This window comes from Syngnathus scovelli, chromosome 3, assembly GCF_024217435.2.
Source record: "Syngnathus scovelli strain Florida chromosome 3, RoL_Ssco_1.2, whole genome shotgun sequence".
Lineage (NCBI taxonomy): Eukaryota > Metazoa > Chordata > Actinopteri > Syngnathiformes > Syngnathidae > Syngnathus > Syngnathus scovelli.
The window spans coordinates 20,808,344-20,825,372 of NC_090849.1; the positions used below are offsets into that span (position 1 = coordinate 20,808,344).

The following is a 17,029-nucleotide window of genomic DNA, read 5'->3' on the forward strand; positions in this document are numbered from 1 at the left end:
CTGGTGGAAATTGTTCCTGAAAGACCAAATGTAGGGATTATCAATGTGTCAAACCACTGCCGCCACCCGCCAAAATCTAATGTTGAAGGCTGGAGTTATTCGACATATCAGTCATGTTTGTCCTTTAATTTCCGAAGAAAGGTAAAATTACACATCTCACAGCCTTTAATGTGTTAAATGAAGAAACTATACTGCTATAATTGTGTGTTAACTTCTCGAAGAGGCGACGATGTGGAACGACGTGGAACTTTTAGTCAACGAGGATTCAGGCAATGTCCGCTTTGGCAGTATATCAGCGGAGGAGAATGGCAGTAGCTTGTACCAGTTGGACACATTGGTCAAGGTGTCCTCGAATGAGGTAAAAAAAAAAAGTGGATAAGGCAGTCCTCGATCTAAGACGATTTTCAGTTGCAACCGGTGATAGAGCCTCCTTGTCGCCTCCCCTGCACGTGAGGAGGAAATCAAAACAAAACAATAAACATCTCTAAAAAGTATTACAATAAATACATATTTATTCTTAGAGCCATGCTTTCAATTGGTTTTTACTATTTGTGGCGTGGCTAGTCTCTGGCGCAGTTTTTATTTTTTATTTTTACTATAATGCCTAAGGTGAGACATTTTGCCATTTTCGTTGACTAATAAGGCCGACAAATCTTATTTTGCCTTGCAGGTGCAGCCAGACCCTCATCTGTACTCCATCACTGGAAACAACTGGAGCGTTCTTGTTGCCGACAAGACGGTGGTCCTCTTTTCCCAGCGCTTCCAGACCGTTCTGCTGCTTCTTCACTTTGGTATGAAATTCACATCAGTTTTTGTTTCAGATCCAAAAGATAAAATTAATGGAGATTGTCATCACATCTAGCACAAAGCGGTGTGAGGCTGTTATTCTATTGTTCTTCATTTTCTGATCCTGTGAAACATCCGTCCTTGAACACCCATACTATGACGCTGGTTGACTTCCAAGTTGTTATTATTTCAAAACACATTTTGGTCTTTTGTATTATTTTTTTAAAAAAATATACTTTCTCTAAAAAAATGTTTTCCTTATCTCTAGAAAGTGACGTGGATGCTATCGACGTGTGCCTGGAGGGAGAATTTCTGTTAGTGTGTGAAAGAAACGGCAATCTGCACTTGATCTTTGTTCCACTCAAGAAAATACTCCTCACTAAAGTATGATTTTTTTCCTGTCTCCTTGTGGTTGTATAATGTTGTGAATTCAAAGTGGACATACGATACAAAAATGACTTTAATATAGTGTGTATACAAATACATTAGCTTAACTCCAAGATTATCCCACAAACAATGACGGATTATCTTTGAAAAAAAAATTGATACGTTGTGTTTTGGTTAGGCTTTGGTTGTCAAACCAAACAGCGGTGACAGGAAAACGTATTGTGCTCTCATCACAGAGGAAAGCAAGGTATCGCAAGGTACAAAGCAAGGGTTCTAAAACTCTGGGAATGGGTTTAACATGGATCACCGCCGCAATATACTGTATGTCAAAATGATGATGTCATTGCCATTTTAGGGACTTTTGCTTTGGGTTTTCTATTTTTTTGTCTACAGGCCTGTACCATGTGTTTCTGGTCATAAAGGATGGCTTCTTCCATATCATCAACCTTAATTTGGTCAGAATCAAAACAGGTAAGTACACACAACATTGTTTATAATCTCAAAGGCAGTCTCACTTTCAGTCTCATGTAAGATTTTTTGTTTCTGTTTTGTTTTTTCTTCCAGCCATTGAAAACATGGACATGGCCACTTTAAAAGAGGTGAGTAAAGGCGTTTTTCGTTACATGTGATTGCATAATTATTTCAAAAAATACTTATCGGGGAATGGATACAGCTTCAGAGTGTCATCAAGATTGACTTCTGCTCCACCGAGATGTACCACAACAAAGGCTGCGGCAACGCAGTTGCCTTCACTTTGGCCAATGAAATCCATTTATTCATCGGGGTGAGTGTGCCACTTCTGTGACAAGTCAGTACAGTTTGCTTAACAGTAATTAATCACTACTGTGCAATAATCAATTACTATTGGGCTCAAAGCCTTTGTTCAATATGTCCCCACTGAATTCGACAGGGAGACGGTGAGCACGCGGTTACTCACTGGATCGCCGATTCTCATGAGTCCAAGATGTGTCTCGCTCACTCCATGGACAATAGTTTGATAGCAGGTGAGGAAAAGTGCAACACTGACATGAAACCAGTTTGATGTAGAGCATCCAATGTGCTGTGGAGTTGTTGAGGGACTCCTAATAGAATTCAACAAACACAATGACAGTTTTTCCATTTTAAAGGTGTCAAGAAAATGGTGGTGGTGGAAAATGTTCTGTACATTCTTGACACGGAGGTGAGTACAATGGCATACTTTTACATTTTTGGTATAGTTATCAAAAAAAGGAGGCTTCAAGAGATGTATGCAATTTCCATTTGTGGTTTACGCTGAGACTCATTTTGTGTTTTTCCCAGTATATTATTTAAATGCAGAAGATCTGCTTAAAAAAAAAAAAAAAAAAGCTCTATTCAATTTTGTTGCCTTACTTTCTGTTTTCTCAGGAAGTCCTGAGCCGTTGGGATGGGCATTTCCTGGTTATGGTTCACATCTGGCCAGATGTCGCTCTTCTCGACTTTGAAATAATCACCGAATGCGGCTCGGCGGCCTTGGTGGAAGGGTAAATGTGATTTTATGGCTTCAAAAAGCGATTGTAAACTTTTGCCCAAACATTTGGGATTGTGTGTTGATGGCGGCCATCTTAACTCAGTGCTGTTGCTGACAGTCAAGCAAAAGGCAGTGTGAAGATGATCACCCTGGAGAAGCAAAATAAGAGCCAGGTAGCCACAGCAGTTCAATGTCACTCAAGTTGTTCAACTTGCTTAACTTGAACTAGGATTCATTTATATTTTTTAGATCAACTCCCTAAGGATCCGATGTTTGCCCTCCATGGCCGTTTGCTACTGCCTTGATGTCTCCTCAGTGTCCTGCCTGGTCCAGAAAAATATAAGCATGGTGATGACTGGTCGCAATTTTGAAACCTTTTTTTCTTTCTTTTTTTTTTGAGCCACTGTCAAACGTGAGACTTTATGAGCCCTAACTGAGTGTATAACCAATAGTTTTTCTTGAGAACGTTGTTTTAAGTCATAAATGATGTTGGTTACGGTGTCGCTAGCTAGACAAAAGTATTGGGACAGGGTTGGAATCCTACTCTGTATTTGTTAATGCTACTCGGTCTTATGGAGAAAGAGTGACCCAAAAAACGTACCCCTCATATCCCCACTTGTCAATACGTCAAGCTTTCTGTTTCAGGACACCATTTATTTGGTGGAGGGGATTTGTACCACTTCAGAAAGGTAATGGGTTTTTTTTGTAAGCCAGCATGACATTGACAAGCCAATACTGTGACCGCCCTTTCATATTGTACGTTTGCTCCATTGTAGCTGCAGCAGTCGAGGAGAAAGTGTTTCCTCCCTCATCGTCCGCTGCCTGACAGAGACTTTGCCTGAGAACAGGTTGGGCAATTTTTTTTTCATTTGTGCAAAATCTGACCCCAAACTAATTGAATTATAGCTCACTTTACCTTCTCTTCCACCAGGTTGAGCAGACTTCTTCACAAACAGAGATTTGAAGAGGCTGAACAGTTTGCCGCTTTATTTGAACTGGATTTAGAGGTATGTTAAAATAACTTTTTTGGTTTTTAATGTTGGTGAAACACTGCTCTGATCGGAAATGTTGGTTTTTGTTCAGCTGGTTTACAAGGTGAAGCTGGCCTTCTTGCTGGAGCAGCTGGCCTCTGCGTCGGTGGGTGACTGCGGACAGGACGAATGGTCCGAACTTGTGGAGGAGGCCAGAATTAACCTGCTGAAGATTGCTGTAAGCGCCCTTGAATCGAGAGAAACATTTGGGAAAATTCTGCTTAGACTTAGCTAGTTAAATGACCTGAGAGCCCAGAATAAGATCATCAGAAAAACGCCTCCTCAAGTACAGATACTTGGTGGCTTCCCAACATTGTTTACATGTGGTCCAGGATGAGAAGTTTGTGGTGGATTACTGCATCAAGTGTCCCTGGCCGACCTTTGACACGGCGGAGAAGATGCTGAGCCTCGCCGCCACGCATTCCTCGTCCTTGCAGATCCACGAGGCCCTCGCCAGACTAGCGACCTTCTGCAGTCTTCACGGCCCGGACAAATTCAAGTATATGCTCGCCCTTTCTTGCAAAATCTACAACGTTGAGCTACATTTGCCGTGGTTGTTGTACGTTTCTGTTAACCACAGCGGCATCGACTGGATTGAGTTCCTGAACAGCTCGGACATGTTGGGAGACGTTCTGAGCCGCTTGAGAGATGGAGACCTGTGGGGCGCTCAACTTCTTTGGCTGAAATACGAGGTAATGGGAGGAAGGGGGGGGTCAAATCAAGTCAATTAAGTTGTGTATTTGTTCAATACAATTTAGTGTCAAGAAATATTGGTCTATTTTAGATTAAAAAATTCTAAAGTCTATTGCAAAACAAGCGTTCTTTATTTGTTAGCAAAAAAGTCATTCAATATTGAGAGATAAATTGGATATTTTTATCTTGTCTTGCTGGGCAAAAAAAAAAAAATCAGATTTGAGGGGCGAAAGTTTATAAAAACGTTTTTTCAAGAAAAATGGTTGCATAATTTTGAAAAAGTCACAATGTTGTGACAATCAAGTTATTTATTTGATTCGTTTTGAGGGAAAAATGATCCGAGGAAAATAAAGCTGTACGCTATCAAGAGAAAACTCATATGAATGAGTGCATGGCGAGAATGAAAGGGATGTCAACAATTAACTGACAAGATGTTCCTGTAAAGGATGAGATATGATTTGTTGTCTTGTCTAAAGGGCCACATTGCAGGCCGCTTTGATGAGAGCAAACTTGAAGCCGTCCTTGATGCGATTCCAGAGGATTTGCCATCCGGAGACCTGTGCCCCTGGTTCAAGAATGTTTTTCTTCCCTTTGTCCGAAGAGTGCTTCCATCAGGACAGGTGGGCAAGATATCACCTCACACAAACAATGGGACAAAAACAAACCGGCGAGCTAGACATTTTTTTTTTTTCTTGCCTTCAGAAAATGCTGGCCAAGTGGATTGAGCAGAGGGCACGGAATCTGGAGCTGATGGAGAAGGTAGAGGATCAGGAAATCTCACACTTGAAGTTTGAATTTGGCAAACTTTTTTTTTTTTTTCTTAAGGGCGCTTGGCCACAGAACGGACTGGCCTTGGCAGAGCTCGGACTGCCACCTTTATGGCTATGGCTGAAATCTGTAAGTTGTGATTGTTATTTTACATTGTTTTCACATTATCACATCACCTGCTCTTTGCTTTTGCTTTCTCAGGATGACTACTACGCTTCGGAGGAAGTGGAGAACTTAAGGACCCTGGTTTGCAACCTGCGTCAGCTGCTGGAGCTCCATACAAAATACAACTGCAGTCTTTCGCTTTCGCTCTTTGAGAAGGTTTGTGTTTGATGTGCTAATTAAGCTATTTACTGCTCACACACACACTTTTCTGAGGAGCACCTATTTTAAATGATGTCTCCTTGTTTTACGTTGGGACTGTACCGGATATAAACATCAGGGGAAGGTACGCAGTGTTGCATTCCTCATGCTGGATAAAGCGGCAGCTCCGAATCTGATCGCCGCCACAGTGGAAAATCACATCCTACCTTATGCTGATGAGCACGGCATTCTTTTGGATGAGCTCCTTCTGCAGTACATTAAGGTAATCATCACACCAGCACCTGCCAGCCTGATATCAAATAACATCAACTTTATTATTATTATTTTTTTGGTCAGGATATGCTAGAAAATTGCAGCTCCCAAACCAACACGCTTTTCACGGCATGGGAAGCCAAAGCAGTGGCGGTGCTGGGATGCATGGTAGATATGGATGTAAGTTGCATTTCACAAGTGGCATTTACTTTGTTTTATGAAATGACCAATTTTAATGCTATTTTAAAATGGAACTTTGAACATTTGTAAGCCTGCTAGCAGTAATTGATACGTCCTGTGGGAACTCTTTCCCCACAGCTGAAGGTGGATGCTGTGTTGGCGATCATGCAGAAAGCTGTCTTCCCCTGGAATACTGTGGTGGAGGACCAGATTCAGTTGTACCTGGAGATGGAAGGACCAAAGTATGTCATCAGGAACCTCCTTTGGAATGGCAATTCAAAAATTCATCTGATTTATGACTCAAACACAGGCAGGAGCTTTTAAAAGAGAGTTACCGTCTGATGGAAATCCGCAAACTTCTGTGGGGCTACGGGATCCGCAGTTGCACCCTCTCAAGCCCAAGCTACATTATGGTAAAATGTAATTATTTATTTATTATATTTTTATTTGTGTTTATTTCCTTGTATTATATATTTATTATTTAATTTTGGGCGGTGAATAAATCAAAATCAGTGAGCGTCAGTCAAAAATCATAGCTGTTGTATCCCTCCCACACTTTAACTTTAGGCTGCATCGAAAATATGATTGTAAAGCTCATTTTCGGGTTGACTTCCCCTGTATCTGATGGGTTCTGTTTTGCAGGCGGCGGTTCGGTACATCTTGAAGCAGGACTCTCCAACATGTCTGCAAGACACCATAGCTCTCGCAGAAGCGTACAAACTTCCAACGTCGCATATCAACTATTTGTATCTCGTCCGGCTGATTGGCCAAGGCCAGGTAAGTGTTTTCCCACATTTTTTTTATTTGAAGCCACAAACGTTTCCCCCCCCGCCATTTCCTTCCCTCGCTCCCTCCACAGAGCGATGCGTGTGTCACTGCGCTGAAGAGTTTGCCCTACAAAGAGGTCACCTGCGTGATGAAGCGTCTCACATCCTGGGCACTGCTCAAGCTGGAGGAAGAAGACCATCTGTCCGATGAAGTAAGTTAAGACTCCAGAACATACAGCAAACACTCCTTCGCTGACGCTAGCAACTGCTGCTAACTAAAATGTTTTTTTCAAAAATCTGTTTATTGAATCAGTGAGGGTTGACTGTAATCAGATATTGTTTCCTCTACTTGAGTTAAAAAAATTGCTTTGAGCCAATATGTTTGTGTTAGCACAAGAAAGAGAAGATGGTCATTGCTCAGGTGATGGTGGAGGCACTGAAATACCAGCTTGTCATACTCAAAGGTAAGTACCAAATTTCTTATTTGGGAAATAACTGGCGGTGACAGTGACAGACTTACACTGAAAAGAATGTACACGTTTGCATTTTTCATCACACCTGCTGTAATGTCAACCGCAGATGAGGCTCTTCAACGCATGGAGTCCGAAAACAGCCTTCATATGTTTAAAACAATCGCTCGCCTACAGGTGAATGCCACACGGAAAGTGTTTCAAGACCGTGCCCTTTTGACTGAAGCTCTTGTTTTTTATTTCCAGGAGGATTTTGATATCTTTTTGACCCCCACCAACTACGAAGATGCCGACATCCAGAAAGAGATCCGGGAGCATCACATCGCGGCACACGAGCGCGCACGTAGCGCTCGCCCGTCCGCAGCCATCTCCACCGATGCCGACCTGCGTCGTCTGGGTCGGTCGCTGCAGTGCAGTGAGCAGGAGCTCTGGTCTGACATGGCCTTGCGAGCTTTGGGGACGGGCAATGTGCAGGAAGCACTGCACATCCTCAGGTATGATTTGGTCTATATATTTTTTTTTCTTCTCCAGCCACAGCAATTACAATTTTGGAGTTTTTATAACATAAGTCATGCATTCCAAACTGTTTCACTTGTCTGTATTTAGTTGCTAAAAAGAAAAAAAAGTATTTATGGTGCACTTCAGTCATTTTTTTTCTAAACAGTTTTCTCGTTTTGCCTCTGCCTTCAGCGAACTTTATGAACATCACAACAACACGGGCACCGGCAAGGTGTTGTTCACCGCCGCCAAAACGCTGTGCCACATGCTAGAATCTGACGTACCCATGGTGCTGCCTGACGACACCGACCTGCCGGCCGTTATCTACCACCTCGCATGCCAGGCCAGCACTGTGTGCCACCCCGGTAAATAAATAAACACTTGTAATTGTGTGGATGAATTTGCAAATATTGAGTTCACAAATGCTAAAGAGAAGTGGCTTCACTATTTTGTCATGACAGACTTGCTGCTGGATTGTGTGGAGCTTTGCAAGTCAACACGGCTCGCCATGGACATCTACCACCAGTGCCAAATATCGGACAGCTACGGATTTGTCGCCAAGGTCAGCATACTATTTAAATGGGACTTTTTTTAAATTCTTGTTTAACCTAAAAGGGTCTAATCCTTAGAATGTCGGCCTCTCAACAGTAAATACTCTCCAATTTCTCTCGTCTTCTATGACAGACTTATAAATATTCTTTGTGTTGAATGAATCGGAAAAGAATAAAGAAAAAGTGATATGCATGTTGGTATAACACATTTGATTTGTTGCGTGCAGGATTTTGCCACGGACGCAGAGAAAGATCCATCTTCTCAATGGTGTTTCCAAGATGTCTTTCACGAAGACTGCATCATTTTGGACCCCGTGTCCGTGTTACCTGTCCAGTATGAGATCACCCACTGCTTGATACCTGTCTCTCAAGGTAACTTCAAGAAATGGGGCAATAAATGATTGTTGACTTTGAATCAGTCCCTTTGCTTGTTTCCCATAATTGCAGACAGCAAACTGTACCCCCTGGACTGTTCTTGCCTCTCTCACTGCTCATTTAAAGACGGTGGGTCCAGTCAGCATCCCACATGACCGCCATTTCACTTCAACTGTAAGCATGGTTTGCTCTTTGGTGTGCAGGTTTCAATTACTTGCAGCCCCTGCTGAGTCCTCTGCTCAGCATGTTGCAGATGTTACAGGAGTGCAGTCAGCTGGAGCTGGCCCTTAGGGTGCTGGTCAACTCGTACGGCAGCTGCTTACAGCACGTCACCTCCAACGTCATGGACCTCAAGATTAGTGCACAGGCAGGGGGCGCCATACACAATACACTATCAACGGTAGTTCCGACCTACCTGTCAACACGCTTTCTTGTGCCACCTTTTTCCTTCAGCTTTATGACGTAGAGGAAATGCGAAAGTACAACGTGTCCTTGAATGAGTTGCGCAAGATCACCAACTCGTCCTTGAACTCCATCGCTGTGGCTCTGCTCAACAAAGTGAGAGCACTGCAAAATTCAGCCAAAAATGTCTACTCTGAACATCTGTCTCTGATGTCCTGTAGGTGTTCAACTGGAGGATGGTGGATTGCCATTTGGCCATCGGGCTGTGCACGCTCCTCTCAAAGGAAGAGGTTCTTAAAATCCTGTGGAAGGTTATCGACAATACGTGGGAAAACTACGAGAGGATTTTGGTTCGCTAAACGTGTATTTTCACACCGAGGGTTGTTGTCGTTGACCGGAAAGGAGATGACGGTTTTGCTTTCTTTCAGGCTGTAGCCAGAGTCGGGGTCGAGCTTTGCGGCTCGTACAATCACCCTGAGGAAAAGAACAAGTTTCTCTCAGTCATCACCGATGCTGAATGGGGCATCAAGCTTGCCAAAATAGAGGTACAATAAACCTTCACTTTTTGCCTTTGAGCTTTGTCTCTAATCCTTGTGAAGATTTGGACCCCCCTAAAAATTTAGTATTAGTTAATAAAGCTTAATATACCACAAACTGTCATCCATAAAAACACTTTGGTTATCTCAAACTCATCACACCTTTAAAAATTGCAAAATACAAGTCTACGAGCTATGAGGTGGATGTTCTAGTCAATCATCTACCTTGATTGAATAAATCAAATTAAATGAAAATACAGTATATCATTGAATCAAACATAATAACATTGCAATTAAAATACAAAAGAATATCCAATAACATGAATAGCAAACAGCAGATGACACTCAAAGCCTTTAATACCAATTCTGATTGAAACTTTACCGTCCATTTCATCAATCAAATAATTGAGGCGTTGACGCCAAAAAAAAAAAAAAAAAGCCCAATATTTTCAACTTTTTGTCAGTGGTGATTAATCTCATGTTTTTGTCTCTTGCAGATCTCCATCCAGCCTGTTTTTCACCAGCCAGCAGAGTTGATCCCTGTTCTGGTGAAGAACAAGAAGATCACTCCCGAAATCATCCTCCAGTACTGCAGGTCTCGAAAAAGTCCGCTCCGAAGTTTGTCAAACTCTGCTTTCTCACGCTCCAACTCTTCTTCCTTTAGAACGTACGGTCTGGACAGCGACAATGTCATCAATCAGTATGTTACCACCGTACTACTGTCCCATGATGAGGAAGGGGAGGGACAGGCGCAAGTCTTGTGCCATGCAGAGGCACTGGAGCGGGCCCTGGGCATCATCCCCAAGTTGCGCCAAACTCACGAGCTCATCAGCAGTCTGTCAGCTGCCATTTTTAAGGTTTGGGAATACAGTGAAGCCTTGATTATCGATTTGGGTCGGGGGATAAGTTCTAGACCAATAGGTGAAATACACGCCTTCATCACTTGACATTTTGTCCCTCAGCTCAGTCCATACAATTATGAGAAGATCGAGGTGGTGCTGAAGCTCTTATTGGCTGCTGATGAGAACGTTGCAGGCTTTTCTGCCAGTCAGGTAAAAAAGAAAAAAAAAAAAAACAGTCACTCTCTTCTGCTATGCTAAGCAGTGTGAAAGAAAAAAATGGTGGAAAAATCTAAACGTGAGGTGATTCCTTGTCATGTGGTCCACAGGCTTTTGCCCTCCTGCAGCACTTGAAGTCGTACAAGCGTCTGGCTCCTCCTTCAGATGTGGAGCACGCATACCTTCTGGAGAACAACAGCCTGCCACCGACCCCTCTGGATGCTGTCAGGTTGCCTTTCCATCTGCTCTTGCAGAAAAACCACTACTGGAAGATCATATGTGAGTCTCCCGTGGAATAACGGCACACGCAAAAATGGTATTTCTAAATTAGAACTAAACCTTGATTTAGACCAATATTCAATCTGAAAGAGGCACTTTTGTTCTCCTGTAGTTAAGTAAAATGACAAAAATCAAGTTGTTTCATGTATTTAAGCTCCAGAGCTAAGTGAGAAGACCTTCCCAACTCTTCTTCTAATCAGCAAACTGATGAAGGTACTGCACTTGAGCCAGCCTCAAATTAATTTCTGTGTGAAAAGTTAAATAAATATTCACTCTCTCCCTGACAGGTGAGCCTGGACAAGCTTTACGTGTTGGCAGTCAACCACATCTTTGATGCAAAGATAAAGCCCCTCGTCCTGGAGCAAAGCAAGAGAGCTCAGGCTGCAGGCAAGAAGAAGGAGATCCAAAAACTGGCCATGACCCTCATGAGGTACATTCTTTGCATCAAGAACCAGGAATGGGCGGCTGCCACGGCCCTCAAGATTACCCAGGAACTGCCTCCAGGTTTGACCCGCTCATGTGATGGCCCAGTATTCTTCAGCATGTAGATCCAGTGTCTTCTCGTCTGCAGGCTACGAGAAGACGCAGTCACTTCGGTTTTGCTTGGCCATTGGAAAAACGTGGCTTGCGCAGCCAGACATTGATGTAGGTATTTCTTTGTAAAAGAGGCTGTGTGATGTGGTCTTAAAATATTTCATTTGATTTCATTTTCCATCCATCCATTTTCTATACCGCTTGTCCCCACGGGGGTTGCGGGCATGCTGGAGCCTATCCCAGCAGCCATCGGGCAGTAGGCGGGGGACACCCTGAACCGGTTGCCAGCCAATCGCAGGGCACACAGAAGCAAACAATCCTACGCACTCGCACTTAGGGGCAATTTGGAGGGCTCAATCGGCCTACCAAGCATATTTTTGGGAAGTGGGAGGAAACCGGAGTGCCCGGAGAAAACCCACGCGGGCACGGGGGAGAAGATGCAAACTCCACACAGGGAGGGCTGGAGGTGGACTCGAACCCTCACCCTCCTATCTATGAGGCGGACGTGCTAACCAGTTCATCACCAAGCCACTCTTGTTTAATTTTGTTTATTTGTTTTATTATTTTATTTTACTGCAGGATGCCATGCGGACCCGAGGGGAAGCTTTCACATCCAAGCTGCACCTGCAGCTCCGGTGTTCGGCCACAGTGAGCGCCCTGATGGCCACTCAGCTCAACACAGCCGAGTACCTCAAGCTCAGCGGAGCTCCGGACAAACTCATTACGGCCCTCTACGAGCACAGTAGCGTGGAACAACGCTTCAGGGACTCAGGAGGGCATGCGTATCCTGGTGCGTTAGCTGATTATGCAAATCACTTCCAGTAAATCCTCCAATGATGAAAATTGTTTTAATAAACAATTCCTACAATAAAAAACTAATTAATAGTCTGGAGAAAAGTTTTGGAAAATGTAGGGTCAATTAATTTCTTTTTAGGGAAATTATTTGAATTGTGCCTGTGTTTCAGACATACATGCTGTGGTGAAGGAAATTGTCACCATCAACCAAGTGGATCTGCTGAAAATCCACAACATGCTCCTGGAAAAGTGGCTCTGCAAAACGGGTTCCGTGTTGGCAAAGGTTTGTTTCCCTTCAGCTGACAAACCGTACACACTCGATGCTTTGTCATGAGATTTTCCATGCCTTTCTTTTCTGCTGTTTTTATCGTCTGCCTGGCTCAAAAGGACAACATCGCCCAGGAATGCGTCCGCAACGTCAAAGATGACATAGACTTAATGAGGTAGCTTTCTTTACCACAGCTTTTCTTTTTTAGGAAAGTCTATCATCATCATGTGCCTTACTTTGAGGGAAATACAGATTTTTCAATCCAAATGAAACATATAAGCTTCAATCTTTTCTTTTTAGGAAAATGTAACATGATTAGTTTTCTACTCAGGAAAGATTTGAGTGACATTTAACGTGAAGCAATCAAAAGGAAGCGGTTGTCTGACGGCGTCCATACGATTTGTTCCTGTCAGAGTGGTGCACATGCTGCAGTCTCAACCCACAGCCAACGCCGTGTGCCTTCTCAGCTCAATCCTGACTGCCGAGACTTGGGTGAGTCCTCCGTTGCGTCATTTGTGTTAATTCTCTCCACCGACTTATTGTTTTCCTACCCGTAGCCTCTCAGCAAATCCGGCCCCCGGCTCACCTCACGCCATCGAACCCGAGCGCTCCTTTGCCTCGTCCGTCTCGCCGACGCCGACACCCTGGAGGCCCAATTGAAGATCCCGAGGGAAGACCTGGAGTAAGTTGATTCCGTTTTTTTTATTTTGTGAAAGCTGGAGATATTTGTCACATTTACCCTCGACTGATTCAAGCTATTCCAATTCCAAAATGTTCACCTCATTCAGAGCATCTTCACATTCTCATTTCAATTCCGTTTGTATCAATCGCACACCATCTGACACTTGTTCCATTTGAGTCCATTTAGGAATTTCTCCTGAAATGTTAAAAAAAAAAAAATGATGTACTTCCAGCAACTACCTGAAATGCTACATCTTTGTGTCCTGGCTGGAGGCGCTAAACATTCCCTACACGGTGCGGTCATTCCTCAGCAGCCCCAAAGAGGGTTTGATCAAAGGTCTGTGGAAGAATCACAGCCACGAGCCACAGGTATTTTCCGCTCGCTCTGAAACGGTGAAAGCCCGCTTCGGCTCGCTCCCTAAGGATAAGCTTTTGTGTTTACAGGCAGTGTGCTTGGTGGCAGACCTGTGCCTGGAGTACAAGGTTTATGACCCTCAGCTGTGGAACGGTCTTCTTCAGAAAATGCTCTGCTTCAACTTGGTCAGGACATTTTCATTTGATATAGCTTCTTCTGAGCTTTTTGCTACCGGTTGTTTCGTTTTTCCCAAAATGTTTATAGTTGTCATCAGGGTCTGTCAAAACGAATGTGCAGGTGAAATAAAACGTATGCCCCTCTACCCTCAGATTAGCGACCTCCAGAAGGTGCTGGAAGCAGTGGTTGCCGTGCCAGTCCTGTGGGAGGTAGCATTTCAAAAATCAAAACAAATAACATCTGATAGACTTCATGAGTTTGGCTCTCTCTCCTTTCCAGATTTCTAGTTTCTCCAGGGCCTGGAAGAGTCTGCTGCTGGCACCTTTTATCACAGGTAATTTAATATTCATAATAATTTCACGTTTGGTTCGTCGTGCGGACCCCCATTCATCACAAGGCTTTTATAAGCGTATTAAAACAGACTTTCTCAAATATTCTTTAGTGCCTGTTGTCATTCTTACTGTGTAACTAACACGTAAAGCGAAATTCGAATAAACATTCTATATGCTAACACCGAATTATTATTTCATCTAACAAAAGTCACCTAGCCTAACGCTAACACACAGTGCTAATGCTAACACACAGCCTAATGCTACCATTGATGTAACTGTAATAAATGATAGATTTACTCTCTTACTATAATGCTGTTAGAATAATAATGTAATGTACGGCATTCTTGTTTTGATTTCAGCTTCTTTACCCTTGAGCGTGGATCAACAAGCAACATTTCACAGGAACTTTGTTCTCCTTCTAAAGTATACTCTCCTCTTCTTTTTATTTGTACTGTATAAATGGCGTGTGGATGTGGATTTATTTATTTGTTTTGCCAAGGTGCCCGTTGTTGTTAAACATGGACTTGATTAGAATCGCCAAAGGCTTTGCCCAATTCAATCTGCTGGCCTTTGCCCTCGGAACGCTCCTGCTCATTCCTTGTGTCAGCAAAAAAGATCAGCAGGTTCAGGTGAGCAAGTATCAGGGGTTCATGTCGCACATTCCAATTCTGGTCATGTGGATTAGCTGCACGGTCCAATTTTAGTCCTGCTCACTAATAAGTATTTTTAGAATCGATTCATCGGTCCAAAAAAATTTTTGTTTGTTTAATAATTGATAAATCTGATTTAAGACAAAACACCTGTCTCTTCAGACCCAACCTGCTGATTTTGGGTCTTACTTTTGGCTCTAGTCTCACCAATGTGTCGTCAAAGTCTCACTTGTGTCTCATCAAACCCGACCATTTGATTTTACTGTTAATTTGCCAAATCAATTCCTAGCGGTGAAACATCTGCTTGCTTTTTGTGCAGGCCTTTCTTTGTGTGCACGACCCACTCGCTGTACTAGAACAAGAAGAGAAGCTCATGAACACGGGAGAATTTGCCGGGATTCCCTCACAGGTAAGTTGAAGCCTCATTGTTACTTTTTATTCAATTTTTAATGGAAGTTCCTGTTGCCAAGCGACAGGCGATTGGTGTTTTGGGGTAAACACTCGTGTGTCAATTGATCTCTTGAGTGAGCGAAGCTGTGAAAGAGGAAACGTAAAGCTGTGAAGCATTCTGATGGCAAGAAGATTCTGAGGCGGCTAAGACGCGCAATAAGAGTATTATTGTTACTTACCTGGTAATCGGGGCCCAGAATCAGATGAATGGCAAAACACTCGAGAGGGGGTTTACTGTATCATGTCCTCTGACCTTTCAGATCAGAGACACCGTGCTGACGTACATGATGCAACACGATCAACACGTCCACCTCGTGAAGACCAATCACTTCACGCACATGAAGAAGTTGATGGCGATCAACGGCCAACCGGAAAAAGTGAAGGACCTGATCAATTATCTGATCAGCCACAACTGGTAATTTCAATTTCTGGTGTTTGCTCGGGGCATTGCCGTGACAACAACTGTTATGCAGCTTGCTCAACAAGAAATGTCCTCTTTCTTGATTGCGTAATCCCCATATTGTTAACCGCTTGCTTATACTCAGCCGGTGTGAGAAACTACGAGAGAAACTTTGAATGAAGCTTTAAACGTCACATTAATTTTCACAAGCAGAAGTTAGTTATAGACTTCCCTTTATCTTTTCATGACAGACCTGCAACTTGTAGGTCTGATTTTTAGTCATCTGTCTCTCCACAGACCCACTCTACTGCTTTTTTGGGTCGTTTGGATCTAATTATTATTCTTAACCCGTCTTTTTAAACGGGACATATTGAGCCCATGTCATTTCATTTGTATCTCCTCAAGACCCAACTAACCACTGCTTTGAGTTCTAATTATTACCACCTACTGCTTGTTGGTGGAATTATTGGTCCCTCTCCCAATAGGGAGAACATTTTTCCATACTCGTGAACGTACCGCCTTGTTGAAAGTTTGACTGTTTCTAAGTGATTTGATGCCCTCCGCAGTCAGGAAGACGCTCACTGGCTGGCTCAAGAGTACATGAAACACAGACAACATGGAAATGCGACAAACCAAGGTCTCCAGGTAACATAATTATTGATCACTCACATAAGTCATTGAAAAAAATCCTTTAATTTTGCCTCACAGCCATTTTGGTGTGGAATTAAGTCGCAATGCTCTTCTCCTTCTAGGACCTTCTTACGTTGCAGAATGTTCGATGAGTTTCTGCCAGATATTTATGCTGCTGTTAGTTTGTATTCTTAACTTTTTTTTCCTGTTCCAATAAATGTTCCCACTGTTAAGTATGGTGAAGGGCAGTCATGTTTTGGGGCCTCTTCCTGAGATAATAATAGAGATTATCATTATGTGTAGGGCCGCTAAAGTCAAGATGTCAGAACAGGCAAACTCTAAAGCTGCCCGTTTAAAAAGTCAATTTTGCAAAATGCAGCATGCAAACAGTAGGGCTCAGATAAAGTCTGAATTTGCATATGATACTTAGGTTCTGAATTTAAAAAAAAACTGAGCTGGTTGTGGTTTTTTTTTGAGTGAGATAGCTTTCCTGTTTTGTTTTGTTTTCTTCAAAAAATATTAGCATCTTTATTCAGAGAACTTTAAGAGAATTGAAAGTATTGCTTTCCCTGAAATGCACCATTATTTTTTTTAAGGTGTGACCCAAAAGAGGAAGTGTGCCGCTGCATCACTTGAGTGAATGAAATTTGATGAAACAACACAATTGGAGGTGACATTGTGCTTTTTAATGTTTTCCGCATTTGTGAAGTTTTTGCAGAAGCAGTGAAAGTGCCTGTGCCTAGTAATAAAACCGGGCCGTATAATCACTAATAGTGCGTTACTGGGCACTGTTTTTGAAATAACAAATAAGTTGTTCATAGTTCTCAGTCTTTGGTATGTCTTTAATGAGATAAAAACAATTTTAAAGAAGTTCACAAAATATTTATATTACAGATATATGATAATGTAGA

The 17,029-nt window shown here is 42.7% G+C and overlaps 1 protein-coding gene across 5 annotated transcripts in view; it reads left to right on the forward strand.

Moving 5' to 3' along the window:
- Positions 1-17,029, forward strand: part of kntc1 (kinetochore associated 1) — a 20,968-nt gene continuing 3,939 nt past the window's right edge. Inside the window, exons 1-63 of one of the 5 annotated variants that reach the window (XR_011086665.1) lie at positions 1-141; positions 222-358; positions 671-791; positions 1,055-1,170; positions 1,352-1,430; positions 1,567-1,644; positions 1,738-1,772; positions 1,847-1,957; positions 2,084-2,177; positions 2,301-2,353; positions 2,560-2,675; positions 2,766-2,835; positions 2,912-3,010; positions 3,308-3,351; positions 3,439-3,510; positions 3,594-3,669; positions 3,746-3,871; positions 4,026-4,192; positions 4,274-4,385; positions 4,863-5,006; positions 5,089-5,145; positions 5,212-5,283; positions 5,356-5,475; positions 5,597-5,740; positions 5,815-5,910; positions 6,049-6,152; positions 6,221-6,323; positions 6,553-6,687; positions 6,770-6,889; positions 7,069-7,141; positions 7,257-7,324; positions 7,394-7,641; positions 7,838-8,010; positions 8,107-8,207; positions 8,424-8,568; positions 8,644-8,700; positions 8,775-8,938; positions 9,025-9,129; positions 9,195-9,323; positions 9,402-9,518; positions 10,007-10,104; positions 10,174-10,366; positions 10,472-10,561; positions 10,678-10,846; positions 11,001-11,059; positions 11,134-11,350; positions 11,418-11,491; positions 11,960-12,170; positions 12,346-12,458; positions 12,563-12,618; positions 12,857-12,935; positions 13,001-13,125; positions 13,358-13,493; positions 13,569-13,664; positions 13,809-13,865; positions 13,936-13,990; positions 14,348-14,411; positions 14,488-14,617; positions 14,958-15,047; positions 15,349-15,503; positions 16,055-16,133; positions 16,241-16,295; positions 16,715-16,788. Coding sequence is in view for 4 of the 5 variants with exons in the window: in XM_068650301.1 (XP_068506402.1) it covers positions 230-358; positions 671-791; positions 1,055-1,170; positions 1,352-1,430; positions 1,567-1,644; positions 1,738-1,772; positions 1,847-1,957; positions 2,084-2,177; positions 2,301-2,353; positions 2,560-2,675; positions 2,766-2,835; positions 2,912-3,010; positions 3,308-3,351; positions 3,439-3,510; positions 3,594-3,669; positions 3,746-3,871; positions 4,026-4,192; positions 4,274-4,385; positions 4,863-5,006; positions 5,089-5,145; positions 5,212-5,283; positions 5,356-5,475; positions 5,597-5,740; positions 5,815-5,910; positions 6,049-6,152; positions 6,221-6,323; positions 6,553-6,687; positions 6,770-6,889; positions 7,069-7,141; positions 7,257-7,324; positions 7,394-7,641; positions 7,838-8,010; positions 8,107-8,207; positions 8,424-8,568; positions 8,644-8,700; positions 8,775-8,938; positions 9,025-9,129; positions 9,195-9,323; positions 9,402-9,518; positions 10,007-10,104; positions 10,174-10,366; positions 10,472-10,561; positions 10,678-10,846; positions 11,001-11,059; positions 11,134-11,350; positions 11,418-11,491; positions 11,960-12,170; positions 12,346-12,458; positions 12,563-12,618; positions 12,857-12,935; positions 13,001-13,125; positions 13,358-13,493; positions 13,569-13,664; positions 13,809-13,865; positions 13,936-13,990; positions 14,348-14,411; positions 14,488-14,617; positions 14,958-15,047; positions 15,349-15,503; positions 16,055-16,133; positions 16,241-16,270 (6,549 nt within the window). In the remaining variant the exon portion in view is untranslated. Of the gene's footprint in view, positions 359-670; positions 792-1,054; positions 1,171-1,351; positions 1,431-1,566; positions 1,645-1,737; positions 1,773-1,846; positions 1,958-2,083; positions 2,178-2,300; positions 2,354-2,559; positions 2,676-2,765; positions 2,836-2,911; positions 3,011-3,307; positions 3,352-3,438; positions 3,511-3,593; positions 3,670-3,745; positions 3,872-4,025; positions 4,193-4,273; positions 4,386-4,862; positions 5,007-5,088; positions 5,146-5,211; positions 5,284-5,355; positions 5,476-5,596; positions 5,741-5,814; positions 5,911-6,048; positions 6,153-6,220; positions 6,324-6,552; positions 6,688-6,769; positions 6,890-7,068; positions 7,142-7,256; positions 7,325-7,393; positions 7,642-7,837; positions 8,011-8,106; positions 8,208-8,423; positions 8,569-8,643; positions 8,701-8,774; positions 8,939-9,024; positions 9,130-9,194; positions 9,324-9,401; positions 9,519-10,006; positions 10,105-10,173; positions 10,367-10,471; positions 10,562-10,677; positions 10,847-11,000; positions 11,060-11,133; positions 11,351-11,417; positions 11,492-11,959; positions 12,171-12,345; positions 12,459-12,562; positions 12,619-12,856; positions 12,936-13,000; positions 13,126-13,357; positions 13,494-13,568; positions 13,665-13,808; positions 13,866-13,935; positions 13,991-14,347; positions 14,412-14,487; positions 14,618-14,957; positions 15,048-15,348; positions 15,504-16,054; positions 16,134-16,240; positions 16,352-16,714; positions 16,955-17,029 lie in introns of those variants that run through there. The other 4 variants (XM_068650301.1, XM_049762996.2, XM_068650302.1 and 1 more) reach the window with 4 other exon arrangements.